We start from the raw sequence: 12,132 nt of genomic DNA, 5'->3' as shown, positions 1-12,132 counted from the left end.
AAAATGCAGAAACCATTTAGTTAGCCAGCTGTATAAAGACAGGCAGCAGACCAGTTTGCCAGCCCCTGGTTTAGATAATTCCTACTCTTGAGAACGGGTATCATAGAATAGCACATGCAGATGCTATTTAAGGAAGAATGTGCCACTCTCAGGTACTAGGATGACACATATGCATCCCCCATAACAGAAGGGGTAAGAGCCACCAGCCACATGGAGCTATTCAGATTTAATTACAATTAAATGAAACTTTACATTAAACATACTTCAAGTACTTGGTAGCCAGAGAACATTTCTATCATTGCAGATAGTTCTACTGGACAGTGTAGTGTAGTGTTAGGTCTAGCAGGGGGCAGGGGAATTCAGTACGTCACAAACCAGAATACAACAGCAATTAAAACAAAAGATCTCACATATTTATTACTGACCCAGCTTAGTACAGAGCATATAACCAAAGAGAAAAATCACTTTTCCCAATGAAATGTGTCTGTCCGCATAATAGTGACATTTCCAGCTTGATACGGTAAGATGATAGTGACCTTGATACAGCATAAATATGTGTGCCATTATATCATGCACAATTTCTTATAGACCCAGCTTGGTTCTTCTCCAATGTCTCCTCTTGGAATTGTACCTATACAGAAGGAAAGTGCAAGTTATAACAAAGGCAGTCCGACTGCAATTTAGCCGTTCCCATTCACCATAAACTTTGCCTTTTATGTACTACAAAACACAAAGGGCCCCTTTTTCCTTCCTTTAACAAGTTTGGACCTCTTTCTGAAGAGTGAAAAAAAATGACTTGCTACATGTTTATCAACCAGTCAAGTCAAATTTTAACCTGTCAAAATGATTCAAGGTTAGGCTCTTAACTGGGATTAATAAGGTAGATCTCTCCCCAAGTGTACCCTCACCCACTTTTGATTCAACAGACCCACAGCAAACATACATATATATTTGACCTCCCTCCTAATGACTCGTACACACATAAAAAGCTCCTGCATAATCTTTATATAACGAACACCCCATTCATGGCTACCCAAAAGCAACAATGATTTGCAGAGCTAAAGCAATCTCAGAATTGTCCATGTCAATCTGTCATGATTTTACCCCCATAAAGGCAAACCCAAAACGATTAACACAGCTTTTCTTTCAGCAGGATTAATGGCAGTACTTCCACAAAATGAAGCACTGTAATTGCAACCTGCTTTCAATACACTTTGAAAGTTGTAAGATAGCTGAGACAACAGAAAAATCATTCTATTGTGCTAATTCTCTAGGTCAAGGGTATATGATCCTAAATACAAAACATCTCCCCAGCTCTAGGAGAGCTGGGGCTAATACCACTTCCCCTAGTGACTCAATGCTCTTTTCTCAATATTTTATGATGGGAAGATCATAAGTTTTAAAATCTAGTTGTGCCTACACAGTTAGATATCTCCTAAATATGTTAATATGCACAAATGATCTTACATTGCTGAGCTTCAGTGTCTTCAATCAAGAGGGACCCATTTGCTAGGCTCACCCTACAACGCCAGCTTATTTGGGAGAGCCAGGAAACTAGGTATTTCATTTTAAACAAACCTAAGTCCTGAAAGTTGTTTAACACACTGGACTATTGCTGGCTACAGGACCTTGGGCAAATTGCACTTATTTTTGATGCTTATTTTCTTCCCCTCAAGACCCATCTCTAAGGCCCGCCTGGTCCAAAGAACAATGGGCTAAAGGCATGCAAGAGACCCGAGTTTTAGGTCTACCTTTGCCTGGACCTAGCTATTATGACGTTGGAGATCCTTTATAGCTATTCTAGTAATGTCTTTCTTCTGAAATGATCAACTCAATTACTTCTGCAGTAGAGGGCAGTTTCCCAATCATCAGCAAAGATAAATGCTTCAAACATGGAGTCTTCCCCACCAGGATGTGTAAGACAGCCCTCCACCTTATGCTCTAGTTGACTGAAGACAACCAGGAAATTAACACATATCAGAAAAAGTTTCTGCCCCAAGCCCAGTTGTGGTCTGGGTACAATGCAGAAACCAAGTACTCCAAAAAAGGGATTTCAGAATGGTGTTAGAAGATGGATTGCATGTAATTTTCAATTGCATATTTATGCCCAGAACATAAACTTAAATTTAACAAAAACCAAGCAGGACAATGGAGTTCTTACCTGATTTTATTGCCAGTTTTCATACGAATCCACTGGGGAATGGGACGGTTTTGCTTCTGTTTCTTGGCCAGAAACCGCTTGATTCTGAAAGTCTTGTGGGAAGACTGGGAAGGAAATGCCATCAATTTAGACAGTGATACTAGAATCTGCCCAATGATTCAAACTCAAGAACTCTCTCAATCCAACATCCAAGTGCTTAATGTACTCCAAAAAAAATCTCTCAATGCTAAACCATCACACTCTATGTATGATCCTCACAACTTCTCTGAAGGCAGATACCATAGTTTCCATCATTCAAATAAAAATAAGCAGAATCAGGAGATAAGTAACCCACCCAAAATCACAGTATTAATGTGCAGAGTTGGGATTCAAACCTAGGCTCTCTCTGCTCCGCAGCCAGGGGCACCTTCCAGTCTACCCTGCTGTCACCCAAGGATTCAAATGACCACATTAGGAATAGCTGGGGCTGGGAACCTGGTTTCCTGGAAAGAACACAGCTTTGGGTCAAACAGAACTACCTATCACTTGCAAGTTAATGAGTCTCAGTGCCCTACTTTGTAAAACTGGAGTACTCACTTTTCAACTGTCATTGCAAGGGTAATTAAGACTTATGCAAAGCCCTTGACATTCACTAGATCCAACCCACTCACCATTTTGGTGTGAATCTTAACTGCAATAAACTACAAAACACCACATACTGATACCCTCCATACCTGGAAGCCCCATCAACGTTTTAATTTCTCTGTAAACTGTTACAGGAAAAACACGCAACAGGGACAGGTCCGCTGTTGGCATTTATTAAGAACGCCCGAATGACATAGGTTCACACAACATCCCTTGTTCCAGGCGCCTCCACGGGGTGACGCTCAAGTCTGTGTACAAACGGTTTCTGAACAAAAGCCCTGTAACCTAATAACGTCGTACACTCCCCTGCACTATGTTAAAAACTTTCCGAAACCAGTAGCCCACATTCCCCTCCGATGCCAGGCACTGGCAGGCGTAGTCAGGCCACGATTTCTGGGGTGGCCTCCCAACCTCTCTCCCTGTGCCACAACCACACTTGGCTCAATGCGAAAGGAAACGGGAATCCCTGTCCACTTCGGCGGCGGCCCAGAGAACAAAGCACCCCCTCGACCCCGCGACGCCAGCGCAGTCCGCCCCTCCCAGGCGCTCCCTTGTTCAACTAGCTTCCCACCAGGCCTGCGGACTACATCGGTGGCAAAACTCGACCTTCTCTTAAGAAAGCCCTTAAAGGGCTCCTGCCCCTCGACGCTCAGCGCGGCCCCAGCGACCCCGCAGCGGCCTCGGGGCTCCGGAAACCACTCCGGAGCCGATGGCAGCCGATGGACTTACCATGGCGAGAGAGCCAACCGCACACAGCACGATGGCGGCCAAAGAGAGAAAGGGGCGTTAAGGAACCGGAAAAACGTGTTTAGAAGGCGCCGCCGGGGGCGGGGCTTAGGAAGTGACGCCACGCACGGGCCAACTTTTCCTAGCGCCTTTCCCGCCCCCGCGTGCGCGCGGGAGGCGCTGGGGGAAAGTCTGCTCGTTCGTGCCAAGTGGAATTGTCTTTGCTTCTTTTCCTTTAAGTGGCTTTCCCCAGGATCCCATCAGTGTGCTGGGGTACCCCGTTTCGTGGGTGAGGCAGACAGCTCACGATTAGTGCTACCTTTCCCTCCCTAAAGTTGCGGGAGCAGAATGGGCGGGACTAACTCCAAAGGAGGGCGGGGGAGGTGTTCGTCACCTCCGGGCGCCTGGGACTGGGAACGCGTGGCCGGGGTGGGCGGGAGGAGAGCAACCGGGCATCTTCCCAGAGAAGAGTAATTTCGACCTGCCTGGGAGGTGTGGGAAGGAAGGGACGGTGTTGTCGGAGGAAGCTAGAGAAGTCGGCGGGGGCTGGACCTAGGGACGGCGTTGGGGTTTTAGACTGGGCAAGAGGTTGCCAATCATGGTTTTAAGCTGAGAAAGAGGCAGAAGCTTTTCCTTAGCTTCTAGAAAGTCCATGCTGACACTGTAGCCCACCTTTGGCAAGATGTACAAGAATTAATAGCATACATTTGGGATGCTAGCGTTCCCCGTTTTCATCTTCTCCCATTCAAAAACAAAAACCTCGATGTATATTTGCAGTCACCTCAAGCACTTTTGCACCAATGGATTAAGGTAAGGGTTTTTAACCTGGAGTCCACAAGCGTCCATGTATAGAATTCAGAGGGTCCATGAACTTGGATGGGAAAATAAAACTTTATTTTCACCAAACTGAGATTCTACGCTTTCTTTATTTACGAATGTAGGCAACAGACCACAGTGGCGTTAGCAATACCTGTGATTTGGTCACCAGTAGAAATCACAGGTGGTTTCATAGTACATTACAGTTGATGCAGATGTCTGTAAATATCATTTAAACAGTCATCACTCCCTTTAAATGACATTAGTTATTAGGCCACAAATAGAACTGTGTTAAGAAGCCCATATGTTACTATAGCACGTATTTCCTTTAAAAATATTTTGGGCTGGAGGCGACCTGGGCACGAGGGCAGGACTGGGAAGCGGCACTGAGGCGATTTTGCGGAGAGCGGGGAGGGCTCCCAGCAGACCCGTGACTCCACAGGGAGGCCCGGCTGTCCCCAAGTCCCTGAGACGACTCCCCGCCCTCCTGGGGCTCACACCTCTGTCGGAGCCCCTGACACAAACAACGAGACCACCTCGCTCCAGAGAGGGATACGAGCTGAGCCGGAAGGGCAATTTGAGTAATGGGCCAAAGCGTGGGCACAGGGCACATGGGCAGGCCCAAAGGGTCTCTCTGAGGAGACGGCTTTTGAGCCCAAACCTAGAAGATAAGAGGGAGCCGGCCCGGAAAGGTCCCTAGGAAAGGTGTTCCAGAAGGAACGGCAAGTACAAAGGCCGTGCATGGAGGGGTTGGCTAGAGCGAGAGGGTGAGTGAGCAAAGGGTGGTGAGAAGAAGGGGATTGAAGAGATGGGGAGAGGGCCTTGCAGGCCAGGGTAAGGAGTTTGGACTTTTCTACCTGACCGTAGGTAGTAGGGGAATGGGAGACCATTGCAAAAATTCAAGCAGGGGAGTGACACGATCTGAATTAGGTTTTAAGACATCACTCTTCCTGGGATGAGCATGAATTGTAATGGGGCTGGTTAGGAGGCTATTGCATTTGTCCAGGCAAGAGATACAAGTGCCTGGGGCCGGTGGTGGCCAGTAGAGATGGAGAAGGTGAAAGATTGAGTCTGAACACTTTCACGACATCCTTATGAAGTCTAGTTTATTGCCCATGGAAAGGGGACCAGAAAGTTTGAAGGAGTATTTCCCAACTTGTTTTGCCCACACCCAGAATGAAAAAATACATTTTATATCACAACCCAGTACACATATGCATACATTTAAGGAGATGTTTAACAAAACAATTCTGCAGGTAATGTATTCTCTTCTATTTTATTCTATTTTTTAATGCTGTCTGAGACTTGATCCACTAATAAGTGTTGATCCACAATTGAAAACGGTGAATCGAGGACCAAGCCCCACTAGGAAATAGAGCCAGAATTTCAGCCCAGTTCTGTGTGACCCCACAGCCCCGTGGTCTTCCTACTACAATGCCTCTCAACACATAATCGCCGCCCTCCCATCCCCCCAGAATTTACCTTTAAGGAAGCAACTTGGCAGCGACCCAGAGGTCTGCAATGTTATTTATAATAGTGAAAAAGTGGAAAGCACCAAAGCCCAACTACAGAAGAATAGCTAAGTAAAAATCATGGCCCAGCACACAAGGAATGTCTTGCAGTAGTTAATAATACCAATATTAGAGCCTGGAAATACGGGGCAATGCCAATAACAATACGTTAAGTGAAAAAAGCCCTATGCAAGATAGTCTGTACGTCATGATTACAATTGTATCAAAATACAGCTATGTATTGGGACTACGAGATAATATAAAAATAAGTTTGATTGATGAGATTGTTTTTCCCATTTTCAAAATTATACTTTATAGTTCTTGTTAATTCGTTATTCCAGTTAAAGAGTTAGCGTGTCTGATTTTTCCTAGACAACCTCGTTTAGGTCTGCCTGCCTCTGTACCTTTGGCAAAGCATCACATACATGCTTCACGGACTTGTCATGAGGATCGTGGTGTGTTATACCTTCTCATAGCACCCTGCACCTTTTCTTTATAGTACTTGAGGCAGGATAATTTATTGAAAACCTAATTTGTGTGTGGTATCATATGAAATATATTTGGTCTTTGTCTCCCGTTCTAGTCACAGAGCCCCCAAAAGTCTTGGAGATTCCTGCATGTTAGGAATGTATTTTGTATTCATTATGTACCCCTTTTGATCACACCTGAGTTTATGTTAATGAGGTGACTCAGATGAAGACGCCTGATTAGAAAATTGGAACTTTGAGGCCCACCTACCCACTAATCTCTGGGAAAGTGGAGGAGGGCCTGGAGATTAACCTCTATAAAAACTCAAACTGCAAGATTTGAGGGGCTTTCCGGTTGCTGAGCCCCTAGAATGTGGCACCGTGCCCTGCAAGAGGGCATGGAAGCTCCGCTCTCCTTCCCCCATACCACTCCCTATGTACCTCTTCATCTGTATCCTTTATAATAAACTGATAAATGTCAAAATAAAAATATTCGGGGCCGGGCGCAGTGGCTCACGCCTGTAATCCTAGCACTCTGGGAGGCCAAGGCGGGAGAGTTGCTTGAGCTCAGGAGTTCGAGATCAGCCTGAACAAGAGGGAGATGCCGTCTGTACCAAAACTCGAAAAAATTAGCCATGCGTGGTGTCATGCCCTTGTAGTCCCAGCTACTCAGGAGGCTCAGGCAAGAGGATCCGCTTGAGCCCAGGAGTTTGAGGTTGCTGTGAGCTATGATGATGCCACTGCACTCTAGCTGAGTGACAGAGCGAGACTCTGTCTCAAAAAAAACAAAAAGAAACCTGATAGCTATATTGTAGTGTAATTGGTTTTCTTTGTAATCTTATTTACTTTGTTTTGCGCAATAAAAAACATTCTGAAAATATGTCCGTAGGCTTCATTAGACTGCCAAAGGGTTCCATGGCACAAAAATGATTAAGAATTCCTGGATCGGCCAGGCACGGTGGCTCACGCCTGTAATCCTAGCACTCTGGGAGGCCGAGGCGGGCAGATTGAGCTCAGGAGTTCGAGACCAGCCTGAGCAAGAGCGAGACCCCGTCTCTACTAAAAATAGAAAGAAATTAGCTGGACAACTAAAAATATATAGAGAAAAAATTAGCCGGGTGTGGTGGTACACGCCTGTAGTCCCAGCTACTGAGGAGGCTGAGGCAGGAGGATCGCTTAAGCCCAGGAGTGTGAGGTTGCTGTGAGCTAGGCTGACGCCACGGCACTCACTCTAGCCTGGACAACAGAGTGAAACTCTGTCTCAAAAAAAAAAAATAATAATAATTCCTGGATTGAGGCTGGTCCAAGTACAGTGGTGTTTACAGCTAATTGATCACAACCAGTTACAGATTCTTTTGTTCCTTCTCCACTCCCACTGCGTCACTTGACTAGCCTTAAAAAATAAAAAATAAATAAAAAAAGAATTCCTGGATTGAATTATAGTGACAGTTGAACAAACTAGGCAAGAGGCTGTGGAAATAATCTGGAAAAGAAATGATGGTGGTCGAAAGTAAGTAGCCCCATGAGGTTGAATAAGAAGAAATAAAGGCCGGGCGCGGTGGCTCATGCCTGTAATCCTAGCACTCTGGGAGGCCGAGGCGGGCAGATTGAGCTCAGGAGTTCGAGACCAGCCTGAGCAAGAGCGAGACCCCGTCTCTACTAAAAATAGAAAGAAATTAATCGGACAACTAAAAATATATAGAAAAAATTAGCCGGGCATGGTGGCGCATGCCTGTAGTCCCAGCTACTCGGGAGGCTGAGGCAGAAGGATCGCTTGAGCCCAGGAGTTTGAGGTTGCTGTGAGCTAGGATGACGCCATGACACTCTAGCCCGGGCAACACAGTGAGACTCTGTCTCAAAAAAAAAGAAGAAATAAAGTCAAGAGATGACTATGAGATAAAATTAACAGGACTTGGTCCCAGGTCTCTGCCTTGGGCAGCTAAATGCTGATGCCTTAGGTCTAGAGAGGGACTACAGAAGACATAGGAAACTTGAGGCCCAATTTAACAGTTACAGTTTTCTTTCTTTCTTTTTAAGAAATAGAGTATTGCTCTGTCACCCAGGCTGGAGTGCAGTGGCACAATCGTAGCTCATTGCAACCTCAAACTCCTCGGCTCAAGCGATCCTCCTGCCTCAGCCTCCAGAGTAGCTGGGCCTACAGGCACAAGCCACCATGCCTAGCTAAGTTTTTTAAAAAATTCTCATAGATGGCAGGCTGGGGGTGGGTAAACTCACAACTAATGGATGTGGAGCGTGCTGTGTAGGGGAAGGGCACGCTTGTATGTGGCCCTGGCTTGGGGAAGGCAAAGGCATTATATATAACCAAAATGTTTGTACCCCTATAATATTCTGAAATAAAAAAACAAAATTAAATTAAACCATGTATATTAAAGATAAAAAAATTTTCATAGATGGGGTCTTGCTATGTTGCCCAGGCTGGTCTCAAACTCCTGTGCTCAAGCAATCTTCCTGCCTCAGCTTCCCAAAGTGCCGGGATTACAGGCATTAGCTACTGCACCCAGTGAATAATGACAGTTTTTTAACAGCTAGAGTTTTATTATATTAATCCAATCCATATTTTTGTGTTTTTTTTAATTTTTATTTTTTGAGGCAGAATCTCTCTCTGTTGCCTAGGCTAGAGTGCCATGACATCAGCCTAGCTCACAGTAACCTCAAACTCTTCGGCTCAAGCGATCCTCCTGCCTCAGCCTCCCGAGTAGCTGGGACTATAGGAGTGCTCTACCATGCCAGCTAATTTTTTTTTTCTGTTTTCAGTTGCCCAGCTAATTTCTTTCTACTTTTAGTAGAGATGGGGGTCTCGTTCTTGCTGAGGCTGGTCTCGACCTCTTGACCTCAAGTGATCCTCCCGCCTTGGCCTCCCAGAGTGCTAGGATTACAGGCGTGAGGCACTGTGCCCGGTCCCATCCATATTTTTAATTCAGACCCTCATTCAGATAATTTTATATTTAATTGAAGTGAGACCCCAGTCTTCTTAATTTTTATAATTTATTATAAATTTTTATAATTTATTTTTATAATTTATTCATTTAAGAGCTAGAATTTTCTTTTTGGTGACCAGAAGGAGCAGCAAATAAGCCCTTAGTTGATATTGTCATCATCATCTTCATCATAGCTACCATTTATTGAGTGTTTAGGGTGTGACTGACCCTGTGCTAAATGCTTACATAACTCATCCTTTTAATTCTTACAGCTTTATAAGGCACTTATTCTTCTTCCTGGTTTTCCTTCTACCTTGCATGCCACCCCTTCTCAGTTTTCTCTGTTGATTCTTCCTGATCTCAATTACCTTTTACCATTGGAGAGCCCTGAGGTTCAGTTTTGGACCTCTTCTCTTTTCTATATACATTCCTCTGGCGATCTCATCCAATATCATGGCTTTAAATACTCTCTTGGTTGATGACACTCATACATCTCTGACCTGGACCTCTCCCTGAGCCCTTACTACCTTCTTGACCCTCCCTTTCAACGTCTAATAGATGCCTTAAACTTAGTATGTCCCAAAGAGACCTCCTGATCTTTTCACCTGGCAATGGGTCACTCACAGTTCCTCTCGTCTCGGCAAATGGCACTTCCATTCTTCTTGTTGTTTGGACCAAAACTTACCTTCCACTCTTCTCTTCCTCTCACACCCCACATCCAGTCTATCAGTACATCCAGTCGGCTTGCCTGTGAAATTTATCTGACAACTTATCACCTGTACCCTGGTCTGAGCCACCTCTCACCTGGGTTATTTTACAGCTCTTCACTGGTCTCTCTGCTTCTGCCCTTGCTTCCCTTCCGCAGCCAGAGCGACCCTTTCAAAACCTATGTCAGATCATGTCATTCCTATGCTCAGTACTCTCCAATGGCTCCACATCCCTCTCCTAATAAAAGTATTTACAGTGTTCTGAAAGGCCATTATAACGGGGGATTGGACTCTATTAGTTCTCTGACCCAGCCTCCTACTTCTGTCCCCCTCACTCACTTTGCTGAAGCCACGCTGACCTCAAACTTGCCACAGTTCCCCTCACTTAGCCTTGGTACTAAGTGTTCTCTCTGCCTGGGACTCCATTCCCCCACGTGTCCCATGGCTTCTTTCCTCACCTCCAAGTCAAGGTTCAAATGTCACCACTTTACTGAGACCACCCCCTGAGCACTGTATGCCCCTTCCTTCCCTGCTTTGTTTTTCTCGATGACACTTAGCACCTTCTAACATGCTATATAATTTACATGTTTATTGTCTAACTCCTCACTATAATTAAGCTCAATGAGGGCAAAGATTTAAAAAAAACTTTTATATTGAAATAATAATAGATTCACAAGAAGTTGTAAAGAAATGGACAGAAAGGTCCTGTGCACCCTTCCTCCAGCCTTCCCCAGTGTTAGCATCTTGCATAACTATAGTCTAATATCACAATCGGGAAATTCACCTTAGCACAGTCCACAGAGCTTATTCTGATTACACCACTTATGCATGCGGTGTGTGTGCATGTGCAGTTCCGTACAACTTTATCACACATGTAGCTTTGTGTAACTTCCACCACGATAAAAATGAAGAACCGTACTATTACCACAAGGCTCCATGAGGGCAGAGATTTTTTGGTTAGATTTGTTTGCTCTTGTACCCCCAGCACCAAGAACTGAACCTGACAACAGAGTAGGTCCTCAGTATCTGTTGAATTGAAAAGGCAGTAGACTGTCATGGTGACAGCATAGACTTTGAAGCTGGGACTATCTGAGTTTGAGTGGTGGCTGTGCAACATAGCTCTGTGACCTTGGGCACACAACTTAACCTGTCTGAGCTGTAGTTCCCTCTGCTGTAAAATGGGAATAATTAACAGTATTTACCTTGTAGCGCTGTGGGGAGGATTCAAAGAGTCACTGGTAAGACATGTTAAAGGCACAGCAAGGTGTGAATTAACACATGCTGACACATAATAACCATCGAGCTCGGTAAGCAGCAGCCACCATTACTTTCCCTTGTACTGCAAAAGGGCATACGGTGTTAGGAACCATAAGAAAGGTACATACGAATGTTGAAGGGGCGATGATTTCCAGCTAAGGGGAGGAGGCAGCTTTTGAATTCAGCTTTAAAAGGTGACTGGTGGTGGTATGTGCTGAATTGTATTCCTCCAAAATTCATAGGTTGAAGCCCTAACCTCCAGTACCTCAGAACGTGACTGTATTTGGAGATGGTGCCCTTAAAGAAGTGAGAGTTTAAAATGAGACTTATTAGGGTGGGCCCTAGTCCAATCTGACTGGTGTCCTCATAAGAAGAGGGGATTAGACACACGAGGGGCACGCCAGGGATGCTCGAGCACAAAGGAAAGATCATGTGAGGACACAGCGAGGAGCAGCCTTCTGTAAGCCAAGGAGAGAGGCCTCAGAGAAGCAAAACCTGCCAACACCTTGATCTCAGATTTCTAGCCTCCAGAAGTGTGAGAAAATAAATTTCTGTTGTTTAAGCCACCCGGTCCGTGGATTGTTATGGCAGCCTGAGCAAACTGTTAATATTACTGGTGCGATCAGGACTTGGGGTGGTGGGGAGAAGAGCATTCCAGCTAGAAGAAACTGCATGATATAAGAGTACAAGGAGGCCAGGCACGGTGGCTCACGCCTGTAATCCTAGCACTCTGGGAGGCCGAGGCAGGAGGATCACTTGAGCTCAGGAGTTTGACACCAGCCTGAGCAAGAGTGAGACCCCGTCTCTACTAAAAATAGAAAAAATTAGCTAGGGCGTGGTGGCATGCGCCTGTAATCCCAGCAGGAGGATCACTTGAGCCCAGAAGTTTGGGGTTGCTGTGAGCCAGGCCGACGCCACGGCACT

At 45.3% G+C, this 12,132-nt stretch overlaps 1 protein-coding gene across 1 annotated transcript; it reads right to left on the bottom strand.

Annotated features, from left to right (window-relative positions):
• Nucleotides 1-404: 404 nt before the first annotated feature.
• Nucleotides 405-3,570, bottom strand: RPL39 (ribosomal protein L39). Its single transcript, XM_012664228.1, has 3 exons — nucleotides 3,515-3,570; nucleotides 2,162-2,265; nucleotides 405-631 (listed from the first exon to the last, which is right to left on the bottom strand). The coding sequence occupies exons 1-3, from the start codon at nucleotides 3,515-3,517 to the stop codon at nucleotides 583-585; spliced, it is 156 nt and encodes a 51-aa protein (XP_012519682.1). The 5' UTR covers nucleotides 3,518-3,570; the 3' UTR covers nucleotides 405-582.
• Nucleotides 3,571-12,132: the final 8,562 nt, after the last annotated feature.

Source organism: Propithecus coquereli, unplaced genomic scaffold (assembly GCF_000956105.1).
Source record: "Propithecus coquereli isolate 6110/MARCELLA unplaced genomic scaffold, Pcoq_1.0 Scaffold873, whole genome shotgun sequence".
NCBI classification, from domain to species: domain Eukaryota; kingdom Metazoa; phylum Chordata; class Mammalia; order Primates; family Indriidae; genus Propithecus; species Propithecus coquereli.
The sequence above is the reverse complement of the archived record's forward strand: the minus strand, read 5'-3'. Positions and strand labels throughout refer to the sequence as shown.